Source organism: Kwoniella dejecticola, chromosome 4 (assembly GCF_000512565.2).
Source record: "Kwoniella dejecticola CBS 10117 chromosome 4, complete sequence".
NCBI classification, from domain to species: Eukaryota; Fungi; Basidiomycota; class Tremellomycetes; order Tremellales; family Cryptococcaceae; genus Kwoniella; species Kwoniella dejecticola.
Window position 1 is genome coordinate 174329 of NC_089304.1, and position 12251 is coordinate 186579.

The 12251-nt window shown below is 47.4% G+C and overlaps 4 protein-coding genes across 4 annotated transcripts; 3 read left to right on the forward strand and 1 right to left on the reverse strand.

The window, feature by feature from the left end:
• Window positions 1-330: 330 nt before the first annotated feature.
• I303_103336 (uncharacterized protein) lies at window positions 331-3328 on the forward strand (the record flags this gene model as incomplete). Its single annotated transcript, XM_018406682.2, has 10 exons — window positions 331-440; window positions 554-640; window positions 732-1604; window positions 1668-1746; window positions 1808-1825; window positions 1881-1970; window positions 2039-2548; window positions 2644-2805; window positions 2872-2893; window positions 2964-3328. The coding sequence occupies 10 exons, from the start codon at window positions 331-333 to the stop codon at window positions 3326-3328; spliced, it is 2316 nt and encodes a 771-aa protein (XP_018263490.2).
• A 413-nt stretch (window positions 3329-3741) lies between these two features.
• I303_103337 (uncharacterized protein) lies at window positions 3742-6223 on the reverse strand (the record flags this gene model as incomplete). Its single annotated transcript, XM_018406683.1, has 11 exons — window positions 3742-3807; window positions 3878-4504; window positions 4577-4790; window positions 4857-5023; window positions 5091-5185; window positions 5262-5282; window positions 5355-5384; window positions 5450-5523; window positions 5611-5784; window positions 5920-6048; window positions 6135-6223. 11 exons carry the CDS (start codon window positions 6221-6223, stop codon window positions 3742-3744), a joined length of 1686 nt encoding a protein of 561 aa, XP_018263491.1.
• Window positions 6224-8126: 1903 nt separating this feature from the next.
• I303_103338 (uncharacterized protein) lies at window positions 8127-9052 on the forward strand (the record flags this gene model as incomplete). The annotated part of the gene is made up of 2 exons (XM_018406684.1): window positions 8127-8570; window positions 8645-9052. 2 exons carry the CDS (start codon window positions 8127-8129, stop codon window positions 9050-9052), a joined length of 852 nt encoding a protein of 283 aa, XP_018263492.1.
• A 1734-nt stretch (window positions 9053-10786) lies between these two features.
• I303_103339 (uncharacterized protein) lies at window positions 10787-12051 on the forward strand (the record flags this gene model as incomplete). The annotated part of the gene is made up of 5 exons (XM_018406685.1): window positions 10787-10925; window positions 11069-11142; window positions 11368-11615; window positions 11781-11847; window positions 11914-12051. 5 exons carry the CDS (start codon window positions 10787-10789, stop codon window positions 12049-12051), a joined length of 666 nt encoding a protein of 221 aa, XP_018263493.1.
• Between the last annotated feature and the right edge of the window lie 200 nt (window positions 12052-12251).

Consider the following 12251-nt stretch of genomic DNA (forward strand, 5'->3'; position numbering starts at 1 on the left):
TAATCCCCTCCTTTGCGAACCAGGAATGACACTTGTAATCTGTGTGCACGTCTGTGTCTTGTGTGTATGTCTGTGTGCTTGTCCGGGTTCCATCGATCCGGACTCTTATCTGTCTTGTACGATAAAGAGCGGCACTCTCACCGTTCAAGACTCGCTCGACATGCATCATAACGTTGATATGGGCAAGCTCGAAGAACGGGACCACGTGGTAACCTTCTTCTGGTACGGGATAAGCCGTGCGCGATTCCGTATATTTGGCTCGCTCCAATCATCCTTTTCTTGTATCACACCTTTACCCATGCAGGTAGGCAGTGCCGATACAATCACAGTATGAGTAGCGTCGCGCCGAGCGAAGAGACAGCTAGTGGTGAGACCTCTAGCAGGAGGAATAAGCGGAAAGTCACGCATATCGCCAAGGCGTGTGACAGATGTCGAAAACGGTAGGTGACTATTCTCCCGATGATGACTGGGACTAGTTCGCGTTCAACCCCTAAGAATCCGCGAGGCGGTCCTCGAGTAAGGGATGCAGGGCTGATTTGGAACGAGCATATAGGAAGATAAGGTGTAACGGCGACGCTCCATGCGAGGAGTGCTGCGAGAAAGGGGTAGACTGTATATATGAGAATGAAGATAAGAGACGGTGAGCAATTGTTTCCTGACACAGGGTATCCACGATTACCAATTCGACGGGAATGCGTATGCTGATGATCATGTATGGCATATGGACATAGTACCAAATCGGAGATGCAGGAGATGAGAGAAAGATTAGCAAGACTAGAGAGTTTATTGGAAAGACAAACTCAGCTCCTCCCAACCGTAATACCCATCGCGCCTGAGCCCGGTGATCTTGCAGCTCCATCGACTTCAACCCCACAGTCCCATCCCACTGCGGTGCAATCCGCTGGCCAACCTGATGAATTTGTCTGTTCGGATCTGCTCGTACAGCAAACACCGTCCGAGGACATCAGTCTACAGCCTTCGACTTCTGACATTCGCGGATCTCATCACAATCGAGGTCCAGCTCGATACTCGGAGATAGCCCTATCATCCAGCCAGCTTGATCGGCTCAAACCTACTTCAGGCAACGGCCCATCAGTCCAATATGGTGCTACGTCCATTTGGACTCACGACCATTACGAAGAACGCGCACTCAATCCCGAAGCTACTCCTACCTCAAGAGGTTCCGAGCTGTTACCCGGAGAATACGTTAATTGGTCACAGAACCTACCACCGACGTTGGTATCAGTCATGAACAAAAGTATACACGATCGGGCCATAGATCATTTCATCGCATATTATGCCTCTTGGTGTATGGTCTTGGACTCCGAGCACTTCAAGAGGGATCTGGTGATATGCAATATATCTTCCATAAATTCGGATCCACTAGCTTCGAGCTCGCCAACAAGTCCACGATGGACTTCGCATTATTCGCCTTTCCTACATAACGTCGTACTCTGGCTTGGACTACATCACAATAGAGAGATGTGGCCGGAGGCATATGCCGTCTTCACAGAGTGTCTGGTGGAGCATTGTACCAAGTTGATGAGGGCGGAATTCGATAAAGCGCCTCTGAGCGCTTTGCGAGCCGTCAACCTGTTTGGAACGTGAGCGATTTTCCACCGAATCATGTAGTTGGTAGTCGTGTTGACTATTTGATTGTCGCGCAGATGTCTGGCACAGCCGCCGAAGGGATCTCATGACTTTGGGTATACATACTACGGCATGACGGTCGCCATGATACAAGTGGTACGTCCGGTGGTTCATACGCCTGATCACGGGGTTGCTCATTTTCTGTTTGAGGTCTTAGCTAGGACTGAACATCAATGTAAGCTCCAAATATGGATTGAACCATCGGTCAAGACTGATAGGAGGGATGATAGTGCGAGGCATACGTACTTCAAGGGCGGATGACCCAAGCTGAGCTAGATTCACGCAATGCTGCATACTGGGCCGCGTACATGTACGATCTTGTATGTCTCTGCTCCCCACTCTCTAACCTATTGGACATAGACTTAATTATAAGCGTTGAGTAATGCAGCTTCGAAGTATATCGGCTGGACGTAATCCGATGATATCGACTCCTCATCCCGATATACACCTACCCTCGATCATCGCGGAAACAGACAATGCGCCATGGTACATGTCCGCAAGTGCAATAGGGCAAGAAACAAGACTCGGGCATACGTTGAACGGGGTCAAGTCGATGAGATCAACTTCTTTCCACTGGACAGCAAGACTAGGCTGTCTACTATCAAAAGTAGTCCATGCCCTATACTCAACAAAAGTCGAGATCAATACTAGCAAAGATTCTGTTGTCCATCAGATCTCGGGAGATTTAGATAGGTGGTATACGGAACAGCCATTCCCGGATCCCAAAACCCTGCCTTTACCGCATATCATTTTATCTCACATGCTCTATCACTTGACCAGGATATTCTTGTTTCGCCCATTCTACCGATCGACGTTCGATAATTCCGCATCGCGCATGAGCCCTTCACCCGCTGAACAATGTGATGGAGCTTCAAGATCCATTTTGGAATTACTCAAAGTGAGTCCGAGGCATCGCAAGAAGAGACAATGATTTTATGAGCTCGTCGATCAATACAACACTGATTAATGACCTGTTCTGATTTGACCGAGCAGCTGTATGATACATACCACGGCGTGAGATACGGTATCGGGACATTCGTCAACGTCACCTTCACAAGCGCGACTATCTTTTTACTGAAGGCTGTGGAAGACCAAAGTGATCCCTCCGTCTCCGCTCAAACCAACAAAGAAAGCTCGAAGAATATTGAGGAAATAGTGAGCGGTCTGTCCATCAATCGAGAAAAGTACTTTGGTTAATGTCACCGATAATCGCACTGTTAGACGTATTACATGTCACAACTAGGTAAATCTCAATCTACCGCAGGACTGAATTCAGCGTGTGCAGCAGAAGCTAACTGATTGATACCTTACAGCGATCACGTTCGTAGAAGCTGGACGGGGTCTGAATATCCTTAGATCATTATGCTCGGAATGGTTACACACCCTGAACGAAAATAGCAGTACCAACACCGTCACTCATGACACAACCAGGAATCTTCAAGCGCAATCGCAATCGCAATCGCATTTCAGCTCAAATGCAAACGCAAACGCAAGTACAGGTACAGATACCTTAGCGCAAGGGCAAGGGCAAGGGCCAGGTGAATTTGAGATTCCCGGCCTGGGACCGGGTGCTGGCGGGAACGGAATGACCAATATGGGCTATCAGAATTTTTTGAATGATTTTCCGATCGACGAGGATTTCTACAATGCTCTATTGTCTTTTGTTGGCGGCACATGATCTGGCCTTGGTGAATGGCTTGTGAGGTTGTACACTGTACTCGTACCATTAGTTTATATATGCCTATTTCGTCATTTTTGTATGTGTTTACCGGTACCTTCCGAACATGATCAATGCCAAACACAAGACTGGACATGCCTCATTACGGCTACAGAGTAAATGATCGCCAGTCAAGGCTGAACGACGGCTCCAGCGCCCTGGGCGCATTGTCATAGGGCAAATTACATGCAGTGAGCATACGATACATATTCCGTTACACTCATGTATAGACCTAAATCGCCAATCACAAGACAACCTGTTCATCCCCTCTCCTTCCCGTCGATCGCTTTCGCCGATCCCTCGTCCAACTATCTACAACATGTCACTACGCTTTTGTATAACCTCGCATCCGCTCTTCTAATTGAGAAGAAGGATTATAGTCTGGATTTTCTTGGAACTGGGACTGGAGCTCCGTTATTGAAGACTACTTCGTCGTCGACCTGTTTGTCGTTTTCATCGCCGTTAGTCAGGTCTGGGACAAATGTGGCACAGATGATGAGAAATACTCACCTTCATTCCGTTCGCTGGAATCTTCTTGTTTCCCATACCATTATGCGTTCCATTAAAGTTCATTCCCTCAATCGAATCGTATCCTTTGAATCCCAACTCCTTTTCAAGCCCTTCAGCGAGGTCCGGAGAAACATGTCTGAAAATCGCAATTTGCCTCTTCAGAACTTCCTGCGACTGACAAGTCTTCATATGCCCAGAGACGGTCTTGATGAACCTCTTCTTCGATTCAGCGGGGAAAACATCTTGCCATAATTTCCTGGGAGCGTTGAAATCCTCGGGACGGATCTCAGATAAGAAGCTGATTGCCTCTCCGACGAATTCACCGTGCACCTTGTTCAAGTCGTATGGCCTGTCCTTGAATTGGATAGGCTCGATCGAAGATAGATAAGCAGGTCTGGAACCTTGGTTGAAGAATGCCATTTGGCCATCTCGTTGGAAATTACCCAGTCTGAATGGACAGACGGGCGAGTTGACGGGGAGTTGTTGGTAGTTTGCGCCGATCCGGTGTCGGTGCGCATCGGGATAAGAGAACAATCGGGATTGTAGAACTGGGTCGGCGGATGGCTCGACACCGGGGATCATGTGTGCCGGATTGAACGCTGCTTGTTCGACTTCGGCAAAGTAATTCTGGGAACGGAATCGCAGCACGGTGGGTCAGAATGGACATCATCAACCTGAGATATCAGAAAGGAGGCTCACCTTGGCATTCTCGTTCAGAGTCAATTTACCGATTGTTCGAAGAGGGAATTGCTTTTGAGGCCAGATGTGAGTCAAATCGAAGACGTTGATTCTTTGCTTCTCCCATAATTCTTCGGCATCGGTAGGGGTCATGGTTTGGACTTTCATGGTCCACGATGGGTAATCTCCCTTCTCGATACTTTCGAACAAGTCTTTCTGTCCGTAATCAGGCGATCTGCGATGCCATGTATGTCAACCTCGAGTTTGTACTGGACATCATCTTCAGAGATGTTCTACTCACTGCGAAGCAGCTTCTTCGGCGGTGAAAGTCTTGACTCCTTGATTCGAGAGGATGTGGAATTGAGCGTATACCCAGGATCCATCCTTTTTGACGATCTTAAGGGTGTGACCGTAATATCCATGCATGAATCTCCATCCTTGTGGGATACCTCTGTCGCCCATCAAGATCTGCCAATACAGTCAGCGGCCGCTCGGCCTGCATGATTGTACTATGTCTCGGTGGAGGACGACTTACCATGACTTGATGTACGGCTTCAGGGTTTTGAGACAAGTAGTCCCAGAACATAGTACTGTCATCTCCTCCTGCCAGGTGGGTAGCTGGGTGTCTCTCTGCGTGACAATCATACACGTCAGATTGAGCGTAATCATGCGGATTGGGGGAGACAGACTGTAAAGATGTACTCACTCTGAGTGTGAATGAAATGGGCTGTGATCATCAGGTAGCGTGGTCAGTCGGTCTTCCAGTATACACACTAGAAATCGCGTTCGAGACACTCACGGAATTTGGCAGGATCTCTCAAGAAGAAGACTGTCATGGTGACAACAGACGAATCAGCGATATGGGGGCCGTCAGGAGAATGCGTCTTGACATACCGGGAGTGTTATTACCGACAAAGTCCCAATTACCCTCCTGAGTCTTGAACTTGATTGCGAAACCTCTTGGATCTCTGTATCGTTGCGAACAAAAACAATATCAGCCTTACTCTGAATAACTAGCTAGCGGGTATTGGATACCTGGATTACGATCAACTCACCTAGCCAGATCTGGGGAACCAGATTCACCGCCTACAGTGGAGAATCTAATCGTGATCGGACATTTGTTTCCCTTTTTGAACATGTCTGCCATACACAGGTCTTCTAATCCATCTGTACATTCCCAAATACCATGAGCTCCGGATCCCTTAGCGTGGACGACTCGTTCTGGGATTCTACAGAACATGCATCAGTCAGTTGAACATTGTGATGATCGATTACGTTTCCCCTCGGGCCGATTGGGTACCCGTAGACATCGAGTCTCGCTTCTGTACACACATGATGGCAGAAGCAAACGAAGCGCGACTCACCTTTCTCGATCGAAGTGAGAAAGCAAATCGATCAAGTGGAAATCTTGCAACAACAACGGGCCATTAACACCTGCTCGTTGGGTGGCGTAAGGGTGAGGTACCGGACATCCATTCGACGTAGTGTAGACACTGTACAACCGCGTATCAGCCGCTTGAGCAACAATCAAGTCGTGATTTCATCAAAGTCTCCAGTACTGAAGAGTGAAGTGACCTACGTTTCTTGCGATTTGGTCTGTCGATCCTCCTCGTAATTCCTAGCCATCTCGGTGGGCTTGACCGGACATTTCTTCTCGCTGCTTGACATCTTGGCTGGTACTGTATCACTGTATGCTCAGATCGATCGACGAACAGTGACGATCAAGGTATTGATGAGATGGCACAGCTACAATATAGTAATAAGTGTAGAAATAACAAATGACAGATGGGAAATGAGAAAGAGCCGTGTTCTATTTTGCTTTCAGATGTCGTCCGTATAAGTACAACTTTGACCAATAGATGGTAAATGATTTGGCTTGGGTTAGATGCGCTTATAACCTCTCAGTAGAACCCTGAGTGGGAAAAAGGAGACCCCGTACGGTAAACTTCGGTTACTCCGAGTAAGTTAATTGAAATGTAAAAATCACATCTCATCGCGTATAAGCGTCGCTAGCATGACTCGGCTCAGCTCAGCTCAGCTCCTTCATACAGTGCATCTGGTAGCCGCGCTGCTATGGGCATAGATTATCCTATATAACCCAGCGTTCGCATCTCCTTTGAACTTGCTATTCTCTTTGCTCTAGATCATCACAAATGGTAAATCGATCAGATCTTCCAGTCTTTGCCACTGACAAATCGGTGTCCATAAACACGGGGTTCAGTTTCCGGGGAGCCAGCCATCATGCCGACCATTCCCGCGAAATCGGACTTCACCTAAAAACTTTTACCGCCTCTCGAGCATCTCATCTGTCTCTCCACGATGATGCCACGCCGATATTGAAGTTGAATGGAACTCATATCCATACATACGTTGGTATGATGGTCAATTTCGACTGGCCTTTCTGCTATACACACTGGCTGGCTATGGTACAGAGACAATAATCAGCTGTCCCTTCGAAACGACGGAGGAACATCGACTGATCGGCGTACTCCGCCTGCGTTCACAGTGCAGCTGAACAATCTCGATGGAACTATGGAGCAGATGTCTCGAAAGCGGTTTGACTGACAGGGGGTTCAAGGCTAATCATCTGTCGAATGATGCCACAACTATCTGTGATACTCATCGGTGAGAGGGGTGAAGTGATATGGTCTGGCCCGACTTGAACTATTGACGAATATGGGACGCATTAAAACGAGAAGGAAAATTGACTGAGAGGTCTGTGCGCTGATACCATCAAAATACACGCTACGGTACAGTCAATCGTCATCAGCTAAACATATCAAAGGACCCTTCATCCAATCAAACAAACATCAATAGCCGAGGAAGGAACATACATCGATTCTCAATTTCTATATCATCAATGTCATTGACATCTTTTCTACTTCTTTCCTTCATTGTCCATCGCAGCAAGCTTGATCACCTCACTGACCAATGCCCTGAGAAAGACTGACCGCGTCCACTCTCGCACTACACCACACGCACACAACATGGACAAGAAAGAAGATCGAATAACCAAATTACACTTCAAGCAACCTTGAGCATGTTACTATACCGATACTACGCCATGGGAATTATGTGTTCTACTTCTCGCGAGAGACTTCCAAGGTGAGTAAGTCCTATGTTTTATGCTCACTTAGACGCAAAGGCATCAACAGTAGTCGGCCCTCAACTCGTACAGTCACGAGAACTCTGCAGGATGATGTGATCCGCTGCCTCAGGATTCGCTTCATTTCGTTCCTTCCTTCGTCTCTTTCCTTTCGTTTCTCCGCTTGCTTCCCCCAACTATCATTCATACAACTGATGCTCATCGCACACACTCTCGCGCGTATTCTTGTGGTATCATGCTTCAGACTCCTGTCTCGCATACAGCCTAGCCTGCCTGTGGCTTTTATTCCTCCGCCCCTGTTCACCATGACTCTCTCTTTTCTTCCTTCCTATTCCTCTACTTTTCCACTTTACCAAACCATTGAAAAATCCTTCTGTGCTAATATATCTTGTATTACGAATAGCCCATTTCCTCGAGATACGATACAAGAACCTCTCCCTCTCCGTCCAGCACATTTGCCTGACAATGCCTCCTTCCCTTAAAGAGAAGATCCCACTTTACACCCTTCCAATCCTCTCGCCTTTACCAAAGCTATCCTTCGTTCCCCGACCGAGCCTTCAACAATGTAAAGACTGGATGCACGAATACGACTTCTACCTCGCTGATCTCATCGACGAGAGTGAGAGAATGACCAAGCGCTTAGACGAGTTGACCAAGAAATGTCAGGTCTCGGAGGAGAGCACCAAGTTGTTATCTGGAAACAAACGATTCCACGTCACCCGAGAAAAGACGAACACCTTCTGCGAGTGTACGTACAAGCCCTCCAAGGAGATACTGGCCTCGCAACAGATGAAGAACCTCAGAACACCGAATGATCCTTTGACAGCGGAAGAGGAGAGATGGGAGATGTCGTTGAGGGACAGGGGTAAGGAAAACGGAGGAATGACATGTGATTGCACGCACTGTTTCGTGAGTCCTATCATTTTTCGGACAGAGCCGCTTCGTTCGATGAGAAAGCTAAATACTAGAGGTGTCATGTACAGGAGAACGACCCTTCCGAAATGGATTTTCTGAGATGGATGGCCTCCCAATCTCCTACCAATCTCGCTCATATGCTCAAGACCAGCCCACCCTCACAGAAAGATGTGATGCGAAGGGCTCAAGAATTCTTCATGAGCTCATTGCCACCTTCTCCTATATCTCCTTCATCTCCTTTAACCCCTTTCTCGATGTCTCCCTCCGGTAAAAGCGATGGCAACGGACTCACTTCGCCCAATCGTGCGCATTTCCCAAGATCACCTGCTGGAAAGAAGACGAAGGCGAGAAAGATGACTGGAGCGAAGGCTGGTGGATCGGGTATGACGATGGCTGAGAAGGAGGAGCTGAAGCTGGTAGATATGGTCGACATACACATCTCAGATGATCACAAGATCGCTTCCTTCCACGTATAAAGATTAGTTGTATAGGTCACTGACATCTCAAGCGTTGTACACAAAGATTTTCATGTACGTGTGTATGTATGTATGAACGTATGAACGAACAGAAGCCATCTTCCAGAAGAGCGGTCTCGTGTGGTACGCATTGTCCTTCGCGACGTTCAGCCTCCATCCTAAAAGCTGCTGAGGTGTTTCGTAAGCGAGCACTGTATTGATACGCGGCTATAGATTTCAAGGTTCATCTATGATACGCTGGTATATATGGTAATCCTGCATAATGTCGATCATTGCCGCGTCGACTTGGCATAGTACCGAGGGGTGATACGGTACATCTACCATGATGTCCAACTCGCGAGGGATGAGAGGTATGATACAGCATCTTCCGCCATCGCGCACGGCGATTTCCCCCCTTCCCCCGCCCTTTTTTGCCGCACACCCGTCTCCTTTCCTACTCATCCTCTATCTACTACACATCGTTTACGACGCTATAATTTAAGATGATTTTCGAGCCCGTGACCTCGAGTGACACGTCGTGATAAATCGATGATGTTCCGGATATCTCGGATCTTGATAAAGCCGGATGACGTTCCAGGAACAATACTGTAACTGGCCACTACCGCATTTGACTTGATCTCGACAGAAAATTGACGAATTGCATATAATTTTTTTCTGGATTATTGTTGATCACGAGCACTTGTTCGTTTCGATATGCCGTATCTGCCGTATCTGTCGTACCGGGATGGCTACGTTCACTGACGGACTAGAGGACACAGAGAACTGAATGGATCGAAACCAAAGTCAAAGTCAGAATCAAAGTCAAAAGCCGTCTTTTTCTCTTCTTGGCAAGACATTCATACTCTGACAGCTTAGCGTCAGAAATGAATAGTAAGGAAAACACGGAAGCTTGTAAGATAAGTTAACGTTCCCGATAAAAACGGGGCTTGGGCTTCTCGAACATTGCAGTGAGTACTGAGTCTCGTGCGCTTGCTCGTACTCGTATTTTGCGCATTTCAATCTACTGTATACAGTATTCTGATTCAGTCGATTCGATTTCACTCGTGACCTATTCCAAAGTTTGAATGACAGTCTTTCTTCTGCAGTATAGGAGAGACACTAGTAACTGAGTCTCAATTGAGTAGAGCCATTTTGCGTTGCGTTGAATCGAGTTTTACAAGTTCAAGTTACGAGATTGATTCGGTTTTGACAACACCTCATCAGCTGACGACCACTTTGACTTGGTATCGTGTGTTCCCCCCCTGACGAATGAAGCTGAATATTACAGCTGCAGTATGTCGTTCTTGAATTTACCTCTCTCAGCCTACTCAATCGTCTCGTCTTGTCAGACTAAGACTAAGAATAAGCACACGATTCATGATCATGATCACCGGTTCTTGTGATGGTTTGTGCCGAAGCGATCACTTAGCATGTACATGCATGGCATGGCATGGCTTGCTTGGTATTTTCGCAACCTTGCTCGTGATCACGAGGTGAATTCAAGATATGTATATATAGGCGAGAGTCAGCTCACATGGGGTCAACAGACATGACCCACCCACTTTCTTACTCGCTTTCGCTTCGCTTTGCTTCAGTCTCATCAGAGCTCATCTCATTTGCTAGCACCGATATACCTTCTCGACGAAGCAGAAAGAACACGCAATACTTAGAGTATCCTTAAACACAAACTTGTCACAGCGTATATAGTATACAGTATACAGTAGTGACTCTCCGTGAAAAGTCGACGTCAACAAGATGCGTGCAGGAATCGATTCAGCGATCTACTTGATCACATGCGCTCTCTCGACTGTATGTCTCGCAGCGTGCGGGAACTCGTTACATCGTCGAAATGTCAATGTTGGAAAACAATCGGCGGCGTCCCTGGCCCGGGGAAGTGGGTCCTAAGTGATATTTCATATTCCTTTCACCTACCTGCCGCCCACTCGCTTTTTTACGCTGTACAATTGTGTAACTGTGTATACCGAGTACCGTGAGCTGACCACGACCGATTACTTTGCGGATTCTTACACCTCACAGTACGACTGATTCTGGCGACCAACGATCTAAGTGGGGCGGGATACGCTCTTTCCGTAGGTGCGGGAGGTATCGCCGTGAGTCTCTTCGTCTTTCGGTTTCCCAGTCTGGCGGGAAAGGTGATGGGAACCATTGAACGGCGATTAGACTTGCTGCATCGTGCTTGAAGCTGGTGGTTGTGTTGGTGGTGAATGCGTTCGAGATTGCGATTGTGATTGTGATTGTGATTGTGATTGTGATCGTGATTGTGATTGTGGTGGACGAAATGCTGATTCATTCATGCATCCCACTCGATGACACAGGTCGGCACCTTGATCTTATTCATGTACTCACTCCGGATACTCCCAATGACGCAATTCATCCGACGGATCTTCTTCCTCTCCCCCTTGATGCTGGCTATCAACACCCTCCTCCTGACTGCCTCGGGTATCGCAGTCACTTATCTGGGCCGACATGGGACTACCTCGATAGCTGCTTTCGTCGGCACTCAACAATTGCCTGAAAGTGTCGTAAGGGCTCAAGCTAAAGCCCAGGGTGTTCCTCTGGATTAGTGAGTCCTCGAATTCATTTTAGGTCGGTCACAGCATTTTTCGGCGTCTGCGCTCGTTGCGCCGCAAAAAGATAAAAAGAGATGGAACGCAAGCTCGTATGACAATGACAATGACAAGGCTGGTAATGCTTCATACACTGACAGACCGCTGTTCTAATCACGTAGCTGGTCGAATGATTACGTCAAGTTCATGGTAGCTTCCCCATGGCCTGTCATCCCGTTCGCCTTGGCTGTAAGTCATGGGCGCCATTTATTGCAATGTCATTGGTGCTGACTTTGGATATGGCGATGAATGTAGTCGCTCTACTTCGCGTACAGAGCTTATAAAGTTGAAAGACCCTCGGCTCAGACTTCGGGAATTGCAGCCAACGAGAATGGAGTCAACAGGAAGATGTCTGGTCCGACTGATAAGCCAGAAATCGAGCATGTCGCTTGATCCGGCATCATTTGCTTACATGAGGTGAGGTAGATTTTGGCCACGGACCCTCTATAGTATCGTGTTCAAGCAGGTGTTTAGATACTTGGTGAACGATGTCCTTGCGAACACAAAGCTTCATTCCGCACTCTCTTTCCTTCAAATGCTTCTTTTGCTGTTTTATACTCTTTTCAGGTTATTTTATCTGCTGGTGTCACCCT